At 43.3% G+C, this 24,388-nt stretch overlaps 1 protein-coding gene across 24 annotated transcripts in view; it reads left to right on the top strand.

Moving 5' to 3' along the window:
• arvcfb (ARVCF delta catenin family member b) overlaps positions 1–24,388 on the top strand; it is a 269,067-nt gene that overhangs the window by 161,418 nt on the left and 83,261 nt on the right. For 16 of the 24 annotated variants that reach the window (XM_035995480.1, XM_031300557.2, XM_031300551.2 and 13 more), the window contains 5 exons: positions 3,898–4,056; positions 5,896–5,916; positions 8,480–8,620; positions 11,201–11,835; positions 20,258–20,763. In XM_035995480.1, the coding sequence (XP_035851373.1) occupies positions 3,898–4,056; positions 5,896–5,916; positions 8,480–8,620; positions 11,201–11,835; positions 20,258–20,763 (1,462 nt within the window). Of the gene's footprint in view, positions 1–1,307; positions 1,366–3,897; positions 4,057–5,895; positions 5,917–8,479; positions 8,621–11,200; positions 11,836–20,257; positions 20,764–24,388 lie in introns of all 24 variants that reach the window. The other 8 variants (XM_031300561.2, XM_031300563.2, XM_035995538.1 and 5 more) reach the window with 3 other exon arrangements.

Raw genomic sequence — 24,388 nt, 5'->3', positions numbered from 1 at the left:
ATCAATATCAGGTCACTCAAACAAAGATCGAGTTTCATTGGAGAATCAATTATTTTAACCCAGCCCTAGTAACAAATGTCAGGATTTGAACCTATAAATCTAGACTTAACTAAGGTGTTTTGTTGCCTAAAGCTGCAGACACACCAACCAGACGGCCGACCCTCGGCAGAAAAGGCAGTTGGACTGATCAGTCTACCCGAGTTGGTCAAAAAAGTGTCTCGGAACACACCAAAGCGACAAGACATAATACGTCTCCATAACAGCAGGCGGCGCTAATCTGTATTGTCGCCCAAAAATGAAAACCGGCAGCTGATTGGACAAACGCATCACGTGGGTCTGGTTTCTCCGGAAATTCAAAGACAGACTGTCATGGCGGCTCGTTCAGAATACGATCTCATATTGTACTAAAATAGTTCACCGAAACGTGTTTCTGAAAACATTTTAAGAGAGAAATAGGCCACGCAGTTGCTGAATCTGTCTTCATTTCAGATCAACAAAGGTCAGTTTAAAAGATTTTCGCCAGATTTTGAGAGACTCTAGTCACGCTCATTCCGCTCCCCTTTTCCGGATTAGCACTCTACCAATCAGATAGGTCATTTGAGTCCAACTGCCGGCAGTGCCCACCCCGCCGATTATACAAGTCAAATCGGCCAAAATGAAGGACGACGGCCCCTCGGACGGACGACGGCACGAAACACACCGAACAAACTCGAGTCACTGACCTCGCCAGACTGTCCAACGGCCGATTATCACCTTGGTGTGTTCGGGCTTAAACATAACCAAAAGATCCTCAACATAAAAAGTGCAAACTTTTGACTGATCAGCAGGAAGGACTGGAGATCAATAATGACCGTGTGAGGCTTTGAAACCTGAGAGGAGTTGGCCAATCAATGGAGAACAGTTCACTTGTTAGTGTGTCTTCAAAGATGTGAAGAATACAAGCAGTCTCCCTCCATGAGGCTTGTAAACACAGTGGAGAACACTCCTTTTCCTCTCGCTCTCTCCTTGGCCTTCACTCTGTCTCTCCCTCCAGCTCGGTGTAATTGGTAAGACAAAAATAGTCTGCTTGCTTCACTGGTTTTTACTGTTTTTCTACTCGAGGTGAATTTGAAAATAGTTTTTAAGATATTAGGGAGGGTGGGACGCTCGGGGAGTTTTTTTTTATTTTTCATAGCTTTGATCTTTTATCTTTGGTTTAAGTTTAATGGGGGTCAAAAGGTAAGTTGAAAAACTGCATTTTGAACATAAATTGGTTAGTGTTTTGTCACATTTATGAATGAAATTACATTTCCCTCACGTAGCTAAAGGAACAGAAAGTGGACACTAAAAATGGCACGTCAGACACCCTGAAAAAATCCTTCAAAGGTCAGTTACAGCTATCTGGACTATAAGTACACAATGCCCTGCTTCCTCTTTTTCCCCTTTAAAAGAAAAGGTAACACTTTACTTGAATGTATCTACATAAGAGTGACATGACACTGTCGTGAACACATGACACTGTCATGACACAGTCATGACACATGAACCGTAACCCTAACTCTAACCCTAACATAACCATAACTTGTCAAGACAAAAAACGAATAACACTTACTAAAAGAAGCCTTATGTCATAAACGTGTATGACTTGTTTAGAATGTTTATGACACGTTCATGACAGTGTCATGTCACTTTTATGTAGATACCTTCAAGTGTAACCAAAGAAAAACTCCAGTTCTACTCCAAGTCTTTCCCTCTCCGCCCTCTCCAATACTGAACTGAATTTGTTTATCAATGATTGCCTCAAAGGCCTCCCTTCCCCTCTCCATCATGTTGTCACACTTATGCAAAGCAGCGGGCCATGCCAGGGCATTGCACCTTCCGACCACTGACTTCATATCATCTTCCATCAACAGGAAGTGCAGCAGGAAACACATACTTCTCACACATTCACACAGGGTTAGGTTGGGTACATAGGAGGGACTCTATACTCACTTTCATCCTTAACCCATGGACACTCTTTCTTCAAATCCATGGCCTCCCAATAAAATATGAATCAAAAGTAGTGCTCCAGGCTTTTGCTTGCCTTGAAAGAGGCTTTAACTCAATTTCAAGTCTCAGGAGGTGAGGAGTTGCTAGCTACCCTGCATTGCGGTGTTTAGATATAATATCAGGGCCAAATAAATCTTCTGTCAGGACAAGAAACAAAGTAGAAAAACTATGTGTTTATTGTTTTTTTTTTCTTGTATATTATATAGGCATTGTCAAGAGTGTGTGTGCTTACAGATGTATGATTGCGAGTGCTCTTTCAAGACTTCTGTTCTGTGGAACTTCGTCTTTGTTATTTAGCGAAGGGTGTGGAAATCTGAAATTGTACCATAGTTTATTTGTCATAACCACAATCTTTCGAATCCATTTTTGCTAATTTAACGGCAGAAAAAAGGGTCTGTGCACCGGGCGCATGGTTCTAAAGGGTTGTACTTAGTGTCTTCATTAATCAGAGGTGTGTTTTGGGTGTAACATGCAATCAACCAATCAGAGATCATCTCCCATTCCCTTTAAAAGCCAGGTGCGTTTGTACCTTGGAGCATTGATATTATGATGGAGGATTTGCTAAGATGGAAGGAGTGATATCCAGGAGAAGAAACGGATCTGCTCGTGGGTGAAGTGAAAGCGCTAGTAACCATAATAACATGTAATATAAAATATATAGATATACATAATAATACTATTTCACGTTGTAATATTTTTTATTTTTAATCTTTTTCATGTTTGTGTGCTGCTGCACTTCCCTCTGTGTTTGTGTGTGTGTGTGTGTGTGTAACAAGCATAGTGTGCGCGCGCTGTGTATGAGCCTAGGCGCATTTTACTAATTTGCTGTTAAAATAACAATGAAATTCTGCGCTATTTACTTTACCCCAGGTTTTTGTTGGTCAATGGTGCGATCACTTCCCGCTGCCTCAAGATAGCAATACTCCCAGAATGCACCTGAACACACCTCCCTGTAAGACCAGCATGCCCATGGGCGCAAAGATGGGTGCAGGTGCATTTGCTATTTAAACGACGCGGGTGCTGGACGGGAAATTGACAACTGCGTCGGTCTTAAACTAGCAAAGACACTTGCGTCGGGCTTTGCGCTGCGCCGGGTGCAAGATAGAGCCCATAGACGTTTAGTTGCCTAACCTTAATCATATCAAAAGTAATACTTTATTTTGCCATGTGTAGATATTGTAGTCATATATAGCTTGAATTTATGACTACAAGCTTTTGGCACTGTTCAAAAATGCTGTTATTGAACTTATGTCGGGTTTTTGCAGAATTGTCCAAAATCAATGATCTGTGATGTTGGGCATCTCAATGGTTCTTTGGATTGGGAATACATGCAAATCTGCATGACCTGTACATACTTAGAATGAGATCTACTTTGATAAGTTGAATATATTTGACTAAGTGAATTAGTAAGTAATGTATGTTCTAAATATTTCCAATATTTATATCACTTGTAGTATATTAGAATCATTATCTTTGCAGTGACACGTCAAGTTTGCTTTAAAAAAAATAATATAAGCACTTTTCATATATCTCCTCATCTCAGTATATTTTAGTGCCGTTATTTTCTCCACATTATTATTCATGTACTGTGTTTCACACTTTACATCCCTCTGTAGTTGATGCTCGAGTGTCGCATTGCAAATAGCGGGTGGCATTATATTTAATACCCTTCATTTGCGATGTTCTTATTTATGCTCTATTTTTCTCTGCTGTATTCTAATATAATTTGTTGCTGCAGTGGCCCAATTAAAGTTCCATCTTGTCGTATATCTAATGGAGGATTACCTGTACATGTTGTGCTGTTTTTCTCCCCGACTGAATACGAAAATCTGTCTGTTAACTCTTAACTTAACTCCCCTGTCTGTGTAGGAGCAGAGCCCCAGCAACGCCACAACCCTGGCTATGATGCAGGAGCCGCAGGAGGTGGTGGAGGAGACGGTCACCATAGAGGAGGACCCTGGCACCCCCACCTCCCACGTCTCTGTGGTCACCTCTGATGACGGCACCACACGGCGCACAGAAACCAAGGTAAAACGCAAATGTGCATAGGAGGTGGCACCGATCCTGTAAAACGAGTGATAGTAAATACTAGAAAAAGAGCTTTATGTACAATTGTTGAGTTTCAGGCTGTTTATTGACCAAGTATTTTCAGATCGTAATGATGTAAGATGCTGTTAGCTTAAACAAAAAGTTCAATTTTTGAATGCTACAACAAAAAGGTAGAAAATGAGCTGTGAGCTGCAGATAGAGTTAATGATTCTTAATAGGCTGTTCTCATGAAACATTCGTACATATTGCAACGAAAAGTAAAGCACTGTATTTCGTATGTATTCAACGTATTTTTTGCTGTGTGCAACACATTAAGATTAGATTAGATTCAACTTTATTGTCATTGTGCAGAGTACAAGTACAAAGACAACTGATGCTTTATGGAAAAGCTGGAGACTGCGTAGGGAGGAGGTTGGGATGGATGGGTGGGTCATAAAACACAGCACTTTCAAGCCAGAGTTTGCTTTCCTGGAAAAAAACAAAAGACTAGACTAGTCGTTTTGGTTCCTCAACTTAACTGTCGGCGCCGGCTCCCAGTTTTGTCGGCTAAACTCAACTAGCAATGAACGACCGGGCGCTCACGGAGCTCTGTAGCCGGCTCCCAGTAACCTATTGTCGGCTAAACTCAACGACCAATGGCCGCTGATATGACCGACAACTCACGGAGCTCTGTATCCCGTGACTAGCTGGCGGTCGCTTAAAGGAGAAATCCGGCGCAAAATGAACCTAGGGGTTAATAACACGTGTACCGGGTCGACCGTTCTCTGGGATATGTTTTCATAATCGAATGTCACCAATTTTAGCGCAAACCACTAATTAGCTTATAAAGCTAGTCGTCGGGGCACGGGTAAAGTAAAAAGAAATCGCTTGGGAAAACAGTCACGACCAGTCAAACGACGAACGCCGTGCTTGAGCTATGTTACTGGTTACTGGTTGCACGGCGTTCGTCGTTCGACTGGTCAGACTGGTGACTGTTTTCCCAAGATGGCGCCCGCATGTATACGTGAACGATACTGTCTTTCTAAACTATCTTTTCAATAAACTGTCTGTACACTTACAAAGTTCTCAATGCTTTGGTTTACATGTAGGGACCCTCATTATGCTACCGTTGAAGTGTGGTGCTATTTTGAGACTTGTTAGTGGTGTAGAAATAGCCATTTCTTTTTACTTTACCCGTGCCCCAACGACTAGCTTTATAAGCTAATTAGCAGTTTGCTCTAAAACTGGTCACATTCGATTATGAAAACATATCCCAGAGAACGGTCGACTCGGTACACGTGTTATTAACCACTAGGTTCATTTTGCGCTGGATTTCTCATTTAATTTCGTAGGATATCATACAAATTGGTGTGCGTACATTTTCGTACGATATTGTACGATCCCGTTCATGAGAGTGCGTTGCTCTTATATAATCTACTGTACAGAGCTGATATTCAGCCTGCTACCTACTATCACACCTGAGCAGGACACCTCAGAGCAGACTCACTGTTGTGGTGAAGAGATTCCATTGAGCTCATAACTGCAAAACCCCCCAAAGTGCCTTTGTTCCATTTCAATATTGCTTCAAATTATGGTTATGGATTACCGCTTCCAAACAGCACGGTACTGTACCTCCTTTCCCAGACTTCCACCCTGAAGAACTCTAAATCCCATAATCCTAGGGCCCAAAGTGGTTTCGTCTCCGTCTCATGGCTTCTTTATTTGATGATTGTGTTATTAGGAGCCAACTCCCCAGGGGTTCTCCTAGTTTTGTGCGTCTTAAAAGCGTCTTTTGTTGATTCGTCCTCTACTGTGTTCTGTTTTTTTTTTTTCTGTAAGGATATCTCATCTAACGTGAAGGTGAGTGGACTTTTATACCAGTATGGCTTCTTCCCCACCACGCTACCATTTTATGTGTGCCCATGCAGGCTACAGCAGCAGTATGCAACACAGTCTGCTTCATCACAAGCTAAATAATTCTCCAGTCTATACTCTACAGTACTTCTCAGTTCACTGCTTGTTGCTTCCACCTTCTGGGATGAGACCCATTCTCTCTTTTTTAATTATTATTTCTTTTGCATGGTCTTCTGTCTCCTACTTTTCATTATCTCTATCTATTAAATTACGTCTTACACCATCCCTCATTGAGAATATAGGAGGTACAAAATACCACTGCTGAGCACCAATAACATGTTATACATCCCCATAAGTACGAATGTTGATATGAAATAGAAAGTGTCTTTAATCTTGTAATTACATCCTGAGGAGACACTATAAATCCCTGGGTTGGAAATTATAATTTCAATGACTTTTCACTTATTTAAGTTTGTCTTTTGCCAGCTGTCGCCTTGTGATAGCTTGTTTTTTTTCTTCATTTTTGAATGGTATGAATTACCGTATGAATTACCATTTTTTTTTTAACATTGGCTCCCCAAAGTAATCTGCTACCACTACGAATACCCTAGTACAAAAAAACCCATTTCAAGTGGCATCAGTAAACTGCAATTGCTCCAACCAGAATGTCCTCCTCTTGGTGTCAGGGTTTTGAAGTATTTCGAGTGTGTGCCTGTTCATTTGGTTTTGGAAGACACTCTGCATTTCACTTCTAAGTTTAAATTCATCACTCTGTGCACGGAGAAGAAGAATTCCCAACAGAATTCATGCCAGATTTCCATTTGAAAAATAAAACAAATCAGGTGGGGGTTGGAAGCTCTTCCTTTTTGTTCCCACATTTTTCCACAAGATGTGCTTACATTGCGACATTTTGCTTGGGATTTGGATGTAAACGTAGGCACACTCAACTGCTGCTGCTGCTGCTGTAGGCTTCCGGAGGAGTGGGGAGCGCTGTGTGGAGCTCCTACTCTAGGGACTGTGAAACTGTAATTAAAAAGCCTGGTCTAATCCCTCATCAGGGAGGGCCCATTGCCCTCCAGCCTGTTTACTGCGAGGGGATTGGCCACACACACTCGCTCACACTCACATGATTTTTTTATGCACTTATGCGCAGACCTTCCTAGGGATAACACACACAAGCATGTGCAGTAAAACATCACACTAATCAAGGGCTTTGCTGCTGAGAAGAGGAACACGAAGAACGCTCCTTTAAAGCAGGGCCGCCACCCTGCTGGGAGAAGCTCTCTGGAAGTCACTTTGAGGAAAGGCAGTTTAATGCTCAGGGTAAACTTCTGGAAGCCAACGTCTTTGCGGTGGCAAATGGACCCAGGCCCAGCCGAGAGCTTACCCAAAGAAACCTCTCCCCTTGTCTTCCTCACTTTCCCTCTGTCTTTTTGGCCTCTCTGCATCTCCTCTCCGACTCAGTACTTTCATGTGTTGTTTTTCACCCTCTCTCCTTTTCTATCTTTCTCGTCATCTCGCAGTTTTATTTATGCGCTTATCTGTTCTTTTGAACCAAAGTCTTGCCTTACTGTCTAATGCTAACACACTCCTTTCCCTTGATGGCTCTGCCCCATCTGACTGCTGGAAGATGAAGCACGGAAGCTTCTTCCATCTTCCTGATTTGCAGGCAACTTTTTTCTTCGGTGGTAAACATGTTTCTAGCTGATTTAGTATCAGCAACATTACTTGTTAGAATACTGGGAAAGGAACCAAAAGAAATTGGCATCAAGACGGAGCTACTGAATATGAGAGAATGTGAAAGAAAAGAGGCTGGACTGATGTTGCACACTCAGTGTTTGTGCTCGGGGTCCGGGTAAGTTTCAGCTGACAAATTCAGTTAATGCAGAAGGTTTTTCAAATACAATTGGAAAACAACTCTGAACTGCCTTTCAGTAGCAGATTAACTGCCGGTTCTATTTACGTTCTCGATCATAGTGAATTGGCCCGGACCCCGAATGAGTCTGAGCGCATGTCAATTAGATCAACGGCCGTTCCTCCTGTCCCAGCATGCCATGCTTTCCCTTGGCCATCATCCAGCCCTGTCTTCCTGCTGGAGGACTCTCTGAATGGAAGTGGAACACTAGTCATGTCGGAGGAAGAGCTCAGATGAGGCCAATAAACTCTAATGAGAGTTGAGGCAGACCACACAAACAAATAAAAGCAGTTTCCCTAGCCTGCACACGCTGGGGAGCCAACCATGGGTAGGTACTGTAGGAGTTAGTTAATCAGGTACAGCTGTTGTGAAAAATGAGGTGCCACTGTTGAACAGAACAGAATAAAGAGCAGACACATTTTCTGCTCAGAGTGCATTACTTTCTTTTATTTCAGACAGACTCTCGACTTCAGCAAGCACTCTTTGAAAAAGATGCTGGAGCGCAGCAAGAACACTCTCAGATTGCATACAGCTATATGTAGCTTCAGAGTGTCATTTTCAAACTATCTGCATTACAGAGCTAAACACCTGGATGCATAATGACATCTAATGCAGGTTACTGAGAGCTCTACCCACCCATCCCTCCAACTCTAGGTGACCAAAGTGGTCAAAACCATCACACGCCGCACCTATCATCCAGTGACGGTGACTGACAACTTGTTAGAGTCCAGGCCTGCCACCCGGACCCCCACCCCGGTCTCCATCTCGCCCCCCAGCACATCGGAGACAGAACCAGTAAAGGATGCCTAGCCCTGTGTGATGTTTTGCTGTGTTCTCCCTTCTCCCCTGATGTTCTTCTTACATCATGCTTTTTAAGAGAAACCACATTTAGCCACTTTGGACTTTCTAACATTGCGGAGAAACTAACAATTTCTGCTTCTCTCATTCAGGCAGTTGCTCTTTAAATGGGCTGAAAATGAATCACAAGCGTCACTATCACAGGCCTCTTAAAAATCTGAGTTGCTACCTCATCCTCTCCCGCTTTCCCCCTGGTCACCATGTCCATTTAACTCGCAATAAATTGAATGCCGCAGAGGTTGTGAAACGTCTTACAGAGCTGTAAAGTGGACAGTTTGACGCCTGCTGCCCTTCCCTGCATTTTTAACAGCTTGGTTAGTTAAGACCTGCGGTCGCTTCTAACCCTTTTTCAGTACGGACATGACGTTCCATGCACACACACACACACACACACACACACACACACACGCACACCGTATATCTACATGTGCACATGTTCACATATACTCGCACTCTCCTCCATTTTAGCAATTCTCTTTTAGCCCTGTTTACCCCGCTTCAGCATATTTCATTTCAGACGCCCTATTTGAAACGCAGGCCCCTCGCCTCCCTTCGTTTCTCCGTGCGCACCAGTTTAACGCCTTGTGAACTTGAGCGTACATCAAAGAGTGTTTAAAGACTGTGCGATGGCTCTCGTTGCAGCCACTGCAAATCGCCTAAAAAGCTGTGTTGGTACAAGGCAGCTGGGCATGTCAAGGCTGGGCAGCTGTACTGTAGCAGTCACCGTGCTCTCCTCTCAGCTCTGACAGCCAGAATAGAATAGAATAAAATATAATGATAAATAAAAGGTGATGAAATTATCAGATATGAATAAAATCATTTTGACATTATTTTCCATCTGGAAGGCTTCGGTTCCCTTGTGAATCTATATCTCTTAGGAAAGTCAATAAAGCAGATTAACAAATTAATGTTATGTAATAAATGACATTTATTATGCCGACGTAATCGCTTGGGTATGACATTCAGCCCTGGCCCCTGTAGTCCCCTTGAGGCCCAGAGTTAGCATTTGGACCCATGATATGAACACCAGAACAGCCTAGTTTGGGTTCTTACCACCATGAATCCAGGAGGATGAAAGTGAGCTTGTTATTCCTAGGTCAACAGAAATGTTGTTTGTGCTTTTGCTACTCTGTTGCAAGGGTTGATGCTTTGTTGTGGTTTCTTAATATTGTTAACATGCCTTTGCTCGCCCCTGATTAAAATCTAAATTATGGCATTGATGGGAAAATAAAGAAAAGTATTACAATTAAGAGGGCTGGTGTCGAAAATTAAACCCATCAGATGTGGGAATGAGCGGAGCAGGGGTTTTTTTTCCTTCCTTTTTCTTCCTTTCCCCGAGAAAATCGGAACAGCCGTCTGCACTCCTCAAGTGGGAACGAACGTCTCTGCGACACCTTGTCAGGCACAACACAAATTGCATCAGAACTGCATCTCTGCAGATGACTATTCATTTTCATCAACCTCATTAATTCTGAAGATGAATTTATCGCCGTGGACAAAATAGCCAATTATCGGCCACAGCAGAATTCCATGGGCAGCAAATTGGTTTCTGTATGGGCAGAGAGCCCAGGGAAAGGGGAGGGGGGGTAGCTATCTGTAATTCTCCAGTCAGACATCCTCAGAGACAGCACAGGAAGTAGACTTATTTAGCTATAGGATGAAGTGAGCCTGAGAGATGAATACATGCAGGTCTGGTTGTCACAGTCCTCCGGCTACAGAGTGTGATGTTGCCCTGTTTCCTTGGGGACATAAAGGATTCAAGGTCCAGTGGAGCTGTAGCACTTCAAGATGGCCCTGTTACAGCACAATCCAGGAGACTCAATGTACCAAGACAGCTCCTGTGTATATGCAATATTTCTGGTTTAGATTTAGCTGACAGTGTTTGCCTTATAACAGATTATTAAAGCATGTGTACTGACACCAATTGCTGACACAGGCCTTAAAATTGGTCAGTTAGTATCCACCTCCATTACAATGGAGGTTCCTACCTAAGTACAGCCACTATATGTTTTTGTAGAATTTAAATTTTAGATTGAATGATAAGAAAATAATTTGCAACCAACTTCAGTATTAAAAACACCTCTATGCCTGAGTCTTCAAGAACCCATCATCTTATGAAACATAATTTGATGACAATCAAATGCACCACAATACTCGCAGGGTTGAAAAATTGAGTACAACTAACTTTGATTGAATTAACACAAATGTTCGAGTTTTCCTTTGCGTTAGGTTTGAAATGCATGTTTTAATCTTGACACCAAGAATTGACACCAAAGTTATCATTCATTTTTCCCATTAATCCAGTTTATTTGTCTGCCTCTTTTACTGTGTGCCATTCTAACACAGTGTCCTGATCAGACAAATATCTCCGTTTAGTGGACAGCATGGTTTTCTGTGTATGTGCAGCGTGAAGACGACATGTCCACGTCAGTTTGGATCCAAACATAGGCTTGCTTTAATATCATTCTGTCCTGTGATGCCACGCTGTCTGACAGGTGTATCTGTTCCCCTCTACAGGTGACTAAGATGGTGAAGACAGTGACCACACGGACAGTGCGCCAGGTGCCCCTAGGCCCCGATGGCTTGCCCCTGCCCGAGGGCTCGTCTCCACTAGGCAACTACACCGACTCCATTGACCGGCGCTACATGAAGAATGGAGGCTTCATCACGCCTCAAGCAACCTCCACCCTGACGCGCTCCTACAACAACTCCTACAACGATTCATACGGCGAGACACCTGAGAGCCAGTACGTCCGCCACTACGGCCTGCATGATGGCTACGCCGATTTGACGGACAACTACGGCAGCCTGTCACGCGGCGTCAACTTCCGGCCACCGCGCTACCCCTACCTGCCCAACAGCTACCGGCCAGAGAACAGCTACACGCTGCCTATTCGTAAGGATGACTACGGCCATGTGGCCCAGCCCCAGGTGCCTATGGGTAACAGCACTGTGGATCTGAACCGCTCGCAGCCTGAGCGCTTCCAGCCCGAGCCATATGGCCTGGAGGATGATCGCCGCAGCTTGGGCCCTGAAGAGGAGGAGCCATACGAGCTGGAGCCCGACTACTCCACTGCAAACCGCCGCACCCTGCAGGGGGCCAACCGGGGTCGCACCCACCGGGAACCTCTTCGTGATGTGCCCCGAGTCAGGTGAGGATAAATGCAAAAAACTTAAAAGAGTAGAGGTTTGCTTTTAAACAGGAACACACAGCCTGCTATTAGACCCCTAAGCAAAAGATATTACACAGATAAATCTGCATAACAGTGTTTTTTATGCATCAGCACAAGGTGTTAATGCTTAAAAGCCTGACAGATTGTGTTGGAGGATTCAGCCTACTTGCAGGAGATAATGGTTTTTGTGTAGGCGTGCAAGTTCATACTGTTTACATGTCATTATTTTTACGTTGGGCAGTGAGTTGTTGTTCATATGCATGAGTGCAGGCTTTGCTTTGTCATGAGAGGAAATCATCCTGTTAAGATGTGAGAGAATAAAGAATGCTTGTTTTGCTCTCGCCATAAAAAAGACTACATTACACCATTGGCAAGTAGACAGATGTCTCGTCTCCTTGAGCAACTTGCTTGAGAAAGGAAGCGAGGAAAAACAAGTCTTTTATTGCTATTTTGCTGGAAATGGATAGTGAACAAGTGTTAGTGTCAGTGTTAAAGAGGCGGGAATGATTTGAGACGTGAGGAGGGAAGGAAGGGAGGATAGAGGGGATGGAGGGAGAGGAAGGGACCCTTGAGTCAGTCATCTCTCAAAGCCTTTTTTTGCGCAACCTTTGTTGAGAGGAGTATAACTCCTGGCTCCAGCCGGCAGAAAAAAAAGCATGTTAGCCTTCAACAATAAGATCCCAAAATGGACTCTTGTCTCCTAATCGTTTCCAATCATTTCATTGCTGCCCAAAGGGAGGCCTGGAACAAATGGGTTTGACGACTTAGTGACTCTTTTTTTCGAGCAGTGATCTGGAGCAGATGGATTTTTTTTAAGTCCTCTGCACTTGTTTGAGCCTGAAGCCAGATCTAAAGGAATAGAGCTAAGGGAGTCGAGAGGCAGAAGCGAGAAAGACATGAAAGATTGTGTATTTCTGTCTTGTGTGTTTTTTTTGTCACGATCAAAGGTGACGCTAAACCCAGGTTTGCCTGCTTGTTGTCAACGTGTGAGTTTTGCGTTTTGACCCCTCTTAATGAGGTTATGTACACACATGCATACACAGCTAGCTAGGTTTAAAGGTCTCTGGATTGATGTAGGGCTGCAATTATCGATTATTTTAGTAATCGAGTATTCTACCGATTATTCCATCGATTAATCGAGTAATCGGATAAAAAATACTTAGTAAGAAATACTTAGTAAACAGCAATAGTAAATATTTATTCAGATAAAAAAGAGGAAGTTCTCTGCGCTTCTGCAGACCACAACAATCCGGTGCAACCAAGGCTGGACAAAAACGGTATAAAGTGACAAAAAATAGCCGGTGCAACACAGATGTCTTCTTACTTGATCATTTTATTACTTAAGGTGCAAAACAGTGACTAACGTTTCGATGTAGAGTTACATCTTCATCAGAGTCCTAGGAGAGAGTGGCCAATGAAGCCCTTAATAAGAATCATCTACAGGTGCGTAAGGGGGGCGTGTTAGCTGCCTGAAGATACACCCATCTCAGCCAAGGTGTTACACTCAATCAGTCATTAAAGGGCAAATGCCCACACACAGTTCAAAAATGATTAAAAAACAGTGTTGATAAGTAACAATGTTGGTAACAAATATAAAATGTTCACAATACAATGGAAGTACAAATATATTCATCTTAAATACTATACTTTAACATATTTTGACTTTAGAGAAAGCAAGTTACTTTAGAACCTCTAGGTTTAAATGAAGAATTTAATTTAACTTGCTTTCTCTAAAGTCAAAATATGTTAAAGTATAGTATTTAAGATGAATATATTTGTACTTCCATTGTATTGTGAACATTTTATATTTGTTACCAACATTGTTACTTATCAACATTGTTTTTTAATCATTTTTGAACTGTGTGTGGGCATTTGCCCTTTAATGACTGATTGAGTGTAACACCTTGGCTGAGATGGGTGTATCTTCAGGCAGCTAACACGCCCCCCTTACGCACCTGTAGATGATTCTTATTAAGGGCTTCATTGGCCACTCTCTCCTAGGACTCTGATGAAGATGTAACTCTACATCGAAACGTTAGTCACTGTTTTGCACCTTAAGTAATAAAATGATCAAGTAAGAAGACATCTGTGTTGCACCAGCTATTTTTTGTCACTTTAGTAAATATTTATTATTGCTGTTTACTTAAAAAAAAGGAAACCTGTTTCCTTTTTTAGAAAAAGCAACATTTTTTATTGCCAAAAAAAGACCCTTAAAAAAAGTACTTTTTTGGTGGCCCAAATGTTAATATTTTTTACCCCCTTCCTTCCACTGGCTCTTTGCACTGGATATGCAAAAGAGCTGTTCACTAACCAGAGGGTAAATGTGACGGTACAAAGCTTACAGCAGGGCTATTCAACTACACTGTTCTGGGGGACACATTTTCAGAAGGCTAATACACAGTGAGGAGAAAGAATAAAGAATGCAGACATCACCGGCATGGTGACGTCATTCACGTGCATATTAAGTGGCCATGCTGGGGGGAGGAGCTGGTTTTTCTCCGGCAGCAGCTAAGTTTCCAAAGATTATTGGCAAACTAATAAACAGTTAGACTACAAACCGACAGCTTTCGTTTTAGCTTGTTGGTAAAACATGGCTATTTGCAGAGTAGCATGCTGTAGGCTAGTTGTGTAAAACAGCGCGGTGGACGAGAGCAGCAGACGGTAGTTAGCTACCTTGTGTCGGGTTCGCTCCGTGGAATGGATGAGTACACTGGATGTTTTCTACTGAGATGATGTAGTAGCATGTTTGCAGCTTAAAATGATCCCAAACTTTCTGTCGTTTTTCTCTCGCCTGTCTCTTCTCTTAGACCCTCGCTATTTTCGTCTTCCTTCATTTGTAATCTGGGCTGTCAGTCTCGTGCATAGACAGTATATAAACCGTCTTGTGTCCAGCGATAGTCCAGTAATAATCCTCCGTGCGGAAACCTTAATTACGTTGATTTAACGAAGCTTCGAGGCAAAGAATTTTGCTTCGAAGATTTTTTGTACTCGAATTATTCGAGTTATTCGAGGAATCGTTTCAGCCCTAGATTGATGTGCATGTGTAGAAAAGCTCTGACACTTACACACACAGTATCTCTCTCTCTCTATCACTCACACACACACACACACACACACACACACACAGACAAAATAAAAATCCACATCTTCAGAAAATGAGTCACTCCCCCATCTGCCTAGTGAGAGGCGCTTGCTGTGACAAGCAATTTGTAGCCTGCCTTACATGTGTCACAACACAGCCCTAACAGCCACATACTACCCTTCAGACACACACACACACACACACACACACTGACGCACAGACATGTACGCACGCACAGCCGCTAACATGAATGCCCTAACACAAACACACATGTTTGAAGCCACTCTTGACTGACAGCTGCCTGGCTAATTGCAGCATAAAATAAATACAAAATATTTCCTTCGGTCTTCTCTCCTCCATCTCGCCTGCACTCAAATCAGCTGACATCAAAACATCAGTATAGGTATTTTTTTCTCTCCCAGGAACGGTTACAATCAGCCCTCCCAGAATGCCCAGGCTCTCCTGTGCACTCACGATTAGTATTCTCCCAAAGAAGGGAGTGGCGACTCCAAAGTGCTGTGATGAATCTGGGAATTAAAGTGGTTTAATTACAGCTTATCGTTGCATTGCAAGCCCTCAATTATGCTCTGACAAAAATGAAGACATTTAGCACTAAAACGGCTTCCTGCATCGGCGCCAAGCACTCATTTTGTCACCGCCGCGGAGCCCATCACGTGTTGAGAATGATGATGTATCATTTCACCAGTGCTGGAGTTCTTTGGATGTGTGAGCGTGCCTCACTCTCGGATCTTAGTGTTAACATAGCTCTAATGTATAGCTTTAATGCAGAGGCTTCCACACACGATGGGTCACTGCATGGTTTCATCAGTATGGAAAGGGTGTGAGTCATATGCTTTTTGGAACATGGCACTCAGGATTCTCCACCAAAACACCAAATGAGGGAATATCTTTTTGTCACAATTTCTGAACATATTTACTGATGTCTTTGTCGTCGATCTAAATGCAGATGTCTTTATGACTGAAGCCTCTTCCACCATGTTTGAAGTTTATACATGCTGCAGGGCGTGATGGGATCTTAATATGCAGTACACCTATATGGAATCATTTATTATGTATCTCCACTCATTTAGTCAGGTTTTTCTTTTATCGCCTGTCTGTAATAGTCAAGTGAAAATAATTGGAGCACATACTATACCGTCTGCTTTTCTATGGATTTCTGAGGACTATGGTTAACTGCTCCTCAGATCTCTGCAGAGTAAATCCAGACAGCTAGCTAGACTATCTGTCCAATCTGAGTTTTCTCTCGTGTGGTAATTTCTTTTCTGTACAAAAGCACTTTAAGTGTTACATCAAAACAGATTATTATTTACCTTTTATTAATGCCTTGCTCATAGGCAACAAGCATGTAGCTGTAGAGAATGTAGAACGTAGGAAGGGCAGGGCATCTCTTCTCCCTTTATCCCCACTCAGGCTTTGCAGATAATGGGGCCCCCCCCCCCCCCCACTGTCTACATCTGAATGCATCTTATTCCCTTTTCTCCCATCCCAACCCATCGTTTGTGTGTCTGACAGTGCACGTTCATATTATTGTGTGTGTGTGTGTGTGCGTGTGCGTGCGTGTGTGTGTGTGTGTGTGTGTGTGTGTGTGTGTGTGTGTGTGTGTGTGTGTGTGTGTGTGTGTGTGTGAGTGAGTGAGTGTGAGAGTGAGTGAGACAGTGTGTGTCCTCATGCCAGTGTGATTAATAGCTGCTTTTGAACTCTGCTACTACAGGGGCGTCTTTAAGCCAATCTCTAATGGCTCATCTCTCCTTCGGGGACCTGCTCTGCTGCACCTGCCTACCTGAAATCATGGGTCACCGCACACACACACACACACACACACACACACACACACACACACACACACACACAGATGTACAGTAAACACACACATGCTTCACTTATCCCTTAATTGAGAGGGGGTGGGGGGGTGTCTTTCTAATCCAGTGATGTCAGTAGGGAGCGGCTCGTAGAAGTGATCCCCCTTCTTACTCGATTCTGCTATGAGACTTTCACTGAGAGCCAGATACTCCGTTGATTATTATACTTCCCCTCTGTCACGTTTGAGGTTTCTCAGAAGCTTCCCATAAATTATAAAAGAAACTTCAACGTGATGTCACTCTCATTTAATTGAATGAAAACAAGCAGTGGAAGCAGCGGATAATGCCATCAAAACAGCCTGCGAAATTAGAAAGTGGCAAGACATAAACACTCCAGCTTTGCTGTTTTTATTCTCTCTTCTTTCTTCTCTGTCCCGCAAAGACTCTTGTGCATCATAAAACAATTATTGCCCATAATTTAAAATGAGCAATCTGCTTGGCAGGAGCAGTCAGTGAAAAGCTCATAATCGTTGCAGAGATGTAATGTGTACATATGAGATGCAAACATCTTCTTGCGAGTGTCGAATCCTTTTGAGCTGATCTCCTTTCATGGGCCTGCCGAAGTAGAGGGTCAGCCACGGCCGCGATTGAAGCATGATGAAAGTAATTGACGGGAGATGAAGGGAAGGAAGAATAGCGAGGATGTGACAAAGTCCAGATGAATAGACGAGCGAATAGAGTTTGCCGACATGCATACATCTCGTATCTACTGTATCTGTTCATCTTTTTCTTCTATTCTATGTGTCTCAGAACAAAACAAACACACACACACACACACACACACACACACACACACACACACACACACACGCAACCGTAGATGAACGCACAGATACACAGAAATAGCCCGGACATTTAGCAGCTCCATTAACATGAGGAAAATGATCTGCTGTAATAATGCTCAGAGCATCGCGTCTGGCTGCAGAGAGCCCTTTTGCATCCCATGAATACACACCTCCCTGTACACACAATGGCGCCAATTTAAATGCAAATCCTGACATTCCCATCACTCAGCCTCACGACGCCTGCTTTAGCCAAAAGCCCCGCCGCATCAGCCCAGATCTAAACGAGCCACGATCTGCACAACTGTACATCTCATCTGTGTGTGTGTGTGTGTGTGTGTGTGTGTGTGTGTGTGTGTGTGTGTGCGTGCGAGTGTGCAAGAAACATAGTGTGACAGATAATGAAAGAGAAAGTCAAAGAGAGAGAGAGATATACTGTGCGTGAAAGAGATGGTAGTTATGTATGCAGCTCTATGCAACGGTGATGATTATTCTGGCCTCCTTGTCATGTCCAATATCCCACAGCAATCGAAAGCTGGTTGATGGCCTCCGAGTGTGGCAGTGTGTGTTCATATCTCAAGGAAGCATGTAGTAACCACCAGCACGTGCACACAAACTCATACGCAAATTCCCCCCGTTTTCCACGCACTGCAGTCATGCAGCTCAGTATTGTCGCCAAACCTCAGAGCTGAAGTCGTCCTCCATATGATGATGTGCTGTAATCAGGCTTGATTGGCCACTCCTTCCATACTGTGGTTACAGGCTGCCTGTGGAGGTTTGTGGCTCTCCAAAATGTTCCACAGAGCTGGAAAAAACTACTTTTGAAAGAAGAATAAACAGTGATGATAAATCAGAAAGTTTGCCATTCAGCACCATGGTTCTTTGAACATGGTTAACTCGCAGCATTTGCACACAGGGCCGTATTCAACTGCATTGGTGCCTCACTCCATCTCTATTAATCCTCTTTCCATCCATCTGAATAGGGGATTTAGTATCTCGTTACATTGCTCGGGCAGGAGTTTTTCTCCCAGTTCATTTAGTATTGATTTCCCTGGCAGTAAAATGCACAAAGTCGTGCCATAAAAGCCAATATGTTGCTGCGAGGTTTGTGTAAAAGAATAATCAACAGAGGAATACACCAGAGTCGAGGCGAGATGGCATGCAGAGCCCCCCCATCCTTTCCCAGCATGCCTGGGAAGAACTGTAAAAACACATAATTAACATAAAGCTCATTAAAATTAAAGCTCGGTCTGGAATTCCCTGCCAACCACCGGCGTTGGCCACCATTTTTTTTTTTTGTTGCACCACCAACCACCATACATCAAAGATGGTGAGAGGAGACCAGCTGGATTATGTAACAAGGATAAACAAGTCTGAAGCTGTGGGGTGTGGGGGGGATGATAAAGGCTGCGCATAAGTACACAACCCTAATTAAATTCCTCTCCACATGTCATAACTTTTCCCAACCAAACATTCTACCATCCTTTTGGAGAACTCAGTGGTACGTGTTCAAAAAGATTTTTTTGCGGAACAAGTTTCAAAAAAAATCTTATCAACTTTTCTTGGGTAACATGTTACTCCCCTGACTCTATCCTCGGAGTTGGCCCAACAAGTGAAAAATCGTTGCTATGATAAAAGCGCCTTAAGTAAAATAAGTCGCCTGCACTGATGCAAGTAGCAATCATTTGATCTGTCATTGGAATTAAGTGACTATATTTTCACCCATGTTCCCATAGAGAATTGATGAGAATGCCTTCGAAATAAAGAACCCTAGAGAACAGAGTGTAGATCATTGATCTCTCTCCCCCCCCCCCACCCCCACCCCAGAGGACTAAACTTATTTCCGTCACTGAAAATGAGAGCTCAATGCAGTCCCCCAGCACTAACAGTAGTGATGCTAATGAGGCTAATGCTAGCAGAGAAGTCCCAGAGAGATGGTCATTAACATTTTAGCAACTGCATGCTAGTGTTCGGTGCTATGAGCAGAGGGAGCCCTGGGGCTATCACAGGGGCTCATAGTCCTCCCTGGGGGGACAGTACAGCTCTTTCCTCTGTCCCCTGGGGGAAAAGACATCAAATCCCTTCTCTACTCTATATGGTGGCTTCCTAAAAAAAAAAAAAAAAACTACTTCACAAGCCTTTCCTTTAAAGCCTTTCCTTTGGTGTTGCCTTTGTCTCTGTTTCTTTGTGAACTGCCTGTTTTTTCTTTGTGCAATCTTTTCCTGTCTCTCAATCACTCTCGCTAAGACTTTATGTTTGCTGATGACTGACATGTTTGCTGCTACCACCTGACAGGGAGGAATACTAAGCGGAATGTTGCTTAGCGTATCACTCTTATTGAATGGGAATTGCCACCACAGTCCCTCTGACTGACCTGTTAATAACAGATCCGAAGCAGACGTCACCTTCCCTCTCTGTCCTGCACTCCTTCCCTTCTATCCTCCATCACCCACATCTTCTCACCTCTCTCTCACCCTGTCCTCTGCTTTCTCTTTCCCCCCCTCATTAGTCAACTGCTCTCACCTCAGTTGGCTTCTCTCAAAGTCTTTCCCCCGGCTGCCTAATTCTTCTCTCAGACAAATCTGTCTGAGTCACCCTCCATTTACCTCGTCCATCTCCCCTTTGTCCTCACCGTCCTCTCTCCTCTCGTCTTCCAGAGGGTACCCAGACGAAGCCATCGAGGCAGAGCTGATCGATGAGCGCCACCCCTACATCCATGGCATGTATTCAGCGCCGCTGGCCCAGCCCGAGAGGGGGAGCATGGCCAGTCTGGACCGCATGGGCGGCCGGCGCTCACCGTCCATCGACAGCATCCGCAAAGACCCGCGCTGGCGTGACCCAGACCTCCCCGAGGTGATCGCCATGCTGGGTCATCCCATTGACCCGGTCAAGTCCAACGCCGCCGCCTACCTGCAGCACCTGTGCTACGAAAATGACAAGATTAAGAAGGATGTGCGTCAGCTGAAGGGGATTCCTGTTCTGGTGGGGCTTCTGGACCACCCCAAATCCGAAGTCCACCGCAAGGCTTGCGGCGCCCTGCGCAACATCTCCTACGGCAAGGACAACGACAACAAGGTGGCCATCAAGAACTGTGACGGCATCCCAGCCCTCGTGCGCCTGCTGAGGAAGACCAATGACATGGAGGTTCGAGAGCTCATCACCGGTAAGAATAAACATCTCCATATTAAAACCCTCCAAATAATGTGACACAAGAAACACTAACATTATTCTTATTAAAATGTCAATCGATACAGTAATAACAATCCAAGCAGATGATCGTTTTCTGACGTCTTGTTAAGCCACTTTACTCTTGGTCACCGGGAATGTAGCAGGAACAAACTTTGTGTCTCGGGAGATGAAATGATCCAGTAGATGTAGCACTGGGAGGCATGGCTGGGCAATAATTATTGTTTATTGTCTTGGAAGTGTGTCGTGATGATATCTCATGTTCTTGGTTTACACATACAGTACGAGAGCTTGGTGTCATGCCATTTTAATATTTGTGTATGTTATTGTGCCTGCATTTTGTGTCAAATATTCTTCTAATATCGTGACTTTACCACATCACCCAGTTCCACTGCAAAGCTTGCAATGAATGAAGCCTCACATACATTCATATTTTCCTTCAAACTACCTAAAACAGATCTGTCATGTGGGTGACATTATTTATAATAAATCCTATGGATATGTCTGATTGCATTTCACCAGTCAGACATCATTTACAATTGCCTTGCCATGTGTAAAGGGTTCTTATGTTATGCAAAAACCACCTGCATAGCACTGTTGCAGCCAAGCCTGTTGGCTGTCTTCTCCACTAACTGTAGGATTCCTCTTTCTGTATGCCTAATTAGTCTCCTTCAAAAAGTAAAAAAAAAAGTTCAAAAGTGCTGCTTTACAGCCTTTTAAGCTGATAATATAATACCTTAGTATGCCAGTCCTTTCCAATCACTGGCTGCATACTTCCCATCACTTATATATTCTGTCCAGGAATATACTGGGTTGGCTGCCATAATCCCATACTCTGCATAGTAATGCAGGCCTGAGTCATACTATATTAACAAGCAGAGATTTTTGTGTGTTTTCCACGTTTTTTTTTTTCTTTCCCAGCAGTATTCACAGTGTGCTTTTTTCTATCACAGACCCCTTACATTATTTGACAAGTTTGTGCCCCCAGGCATCCAACATGGAAAGATACAGTACTTGCTGAATTAGCATAGACTTTTGTAACTCCCCATATACTAGTGAGGGGAGATATCAATGCATTCAAAGCTGTAATTAGTCATTATTTTAATTCTAGTGAGTCTTGTTGTCTTGGAGATGGCTCTTCTTACCACTTGTAAAAAGAGTAACAAACGTCAATGAGCTAATTAGTCGTTCATAAAGCCATTTTTTCTTTCAATGGGGGGGGTCACAAAGATCACATTCAGGATTTAGAACAAACATGATGTGATTACTTTATTACACTGTACTGTAAGCCGAAAGAGGCCGATGGAAAGTGAAATGATTCTCCATAGAAAAGCAGGTGGCATATGAACATTGATTCTAGAAGAAAAAGCTATTAGCTGCAATGTGTAATGAAATATGTTTTAATTTCTTTAAGAGGAGCTATTGATTCAAAGCCATGGTAGAGTTTTTTCTCCTTGACCTGGTAAATGTCAACTGGGAAATACACTGTGTGTGTGTGTGTGTGTGTGTGTGTGTGAGAGAGACACTAATGCGATTGGACAACATGGTGAGGGGTCCTTGTAATGGACAGACAGAGCTTTGTCATGTGGTTCATGATACACACTGTTACACAATAACACCTCTGTGTGTGTGTGTGTGTGTGTGTGTGTGTGTGTGTGTGTGTGTGTGTGTGTGTGTCTTTCCAAGTGCTCAGCTAATCCCCAACATTATTGGTTTGACATGACACACTTTGGCGGGTATGCATGCACGCTTTGCCATCGGAGAATGTTTTCAGTGCGAAAAAAAAGGGGAACCACTTGAAAGTAAGGTACTTGACCTTTTGTGAACCCGCCAAGTGTAAAATACAGTATATTTACCACCGCAAGACATGAAAGGGGTTAGTTTTGAGCAAAATTCACATTTTAGGGAAGGAAAAGTTTTAAAGCTGGGCCTTGGCAACTGTACATGTTTTTTTAACTGGATGTCATGCTCATGTGAAGATCTGCAAGGCTGCCTAAAGAAGGAATGTCAATATTGCCGGCTTCAATCCAGAGGTGTTGATAGTGATACCAGTCCTAAAAAACATGCTTGTTGAACTGTAGTGTGTGTGTGTGGCTTTCCTTTGCTGTGACAGAGATGTCGCGGTGAGCAATGACTGTGCCGCAGCACAAATGATTGCCTTTACAGCACCGTGTTGCTCCCCATCGTAGCTAAAAATAACCCTGCACCACAAGACAAGGAGGACAGAATGGAGGGAGGCTTTTAAAAAAAAGTCTCCTCTTTCCCTCTCTCACTCATTATTCACTCTCCCTCGTTCAATCAAATTTTTTCTCTCCATTCATTATCTACACCCTCGCTGATTCTCTCTCTCTCTCTCTCTCTCTCTCTCTCTCTCTCTCTCCCCCTCCCTATAGTCTCTCTCTCTTTCTCTCCCTCTCTGTCTCCAGCTTTAGGTTTCCATTGCCAGTGCTCTGGCCCCAGTGAAAACAGGCCAGTCACAATGCAAGCTCAGCTTACAGCCTCAGCCCATGTGGCTAGAATTGGCCGTGTGTTTTTCTACAATTAAATATGGGTTATAAATATAGGCCCCTTTTCTATGTCCATGAGTTTTAAGAGTTTCGCTGCTGCTGGAGTTTGTGTGCTGCCCCTGTAAAACCACAGAGAGCTCTGTTTTCTGCAGGGGGAAACGGGTGACGTGGAACGAACCAAGTGGTTTTATTTTCCAACACACAACAAAGACGGACCAGTCGTTCATATTTTTAGAGCTGTGTACCATTCAGAGTAATTCTATTTTTCCTCCCGGTAGGCTCTGGGCTGTTTGTGCCCTCCAGCAATTCTCTCTCTGGAAATGTAGATTATTAAGCGGATTTGTCTCCTGTTTATCCTGCAGGAGATGTCTGAGTTTTGTTGACTGCACTCAGGCAGGTGCTTACTGCTCGCCTTTATCGTTTGAATGAAAAATGCATATAGAGCCAGTTGGCAGGCCTTAAAGCTAGAAGATGTTGTGGTGTTTTATAAAATAATATATACGGCACGATTTAGAGGATGGTTTGGTCTAGAGCACCTACATGTTTTTCTTAGTGTATTTCAGTTTTAACACCAGAGCCTCAGAGAACTGAAACATTACACAGGGCCCTAATGATCACCTGTGGGGTTCAAGCAACCAACAAACAATAATTAGTTTTTGATTATTCATTTTTTTATTTGATCTTAATGAAAATTCTCTTAAACCTGCATGAATTGATTTTTTTTTTTACCACTTGGGGGCAGCACAATAAGCTGTAAACACAGCATTGTGATAATACCACGTGATAACATTATTATGGCTAATGTGTTAGCAAACAGTTACCTATTTAAACATGCAGCAGATACGGATCAACATTAGAATTTATTTTAAGTCGAGTGTTTGTGGCTACCCAATATCTTTAGGCTCTCTTTGGGTCTTCAACAATTCCTGTGGGTAATATCTGGCTCCTTTTAGCTGCGATATGCACCACTGTGTTCACCAGCTAGTCGCTAACTTTGTCTGTTTGGTGCACAGCAGGTAGTGCACGTAAAACAAAAACAATGAGCTGGAAGACAATAAAATGCTCTGAATAGCTGCGGGGAACTGTCGGATGGTA

The sequence above is a fragment of the Sander lucioperca genome, chromosome 2 (assembly GCF_008315115.2).
Source record: "Sander lucioperca isolate FBNREF2018 chromosome 2, SLUC_FBN_1.2, whole genome shotgun sequence".
Classification (NCBI taxonomy): domain Eukaryota; kingdom Metazoa; phylum Chordata; class Actinopteri; order Perciformes; family Percidae; genus Sander; species Sander lucioperca.
The sequence above is the reverse complement of the archived record's forward strand: the minus strand, read 5'-3'. Positions and strand labels throughout refer to the sequence as shown.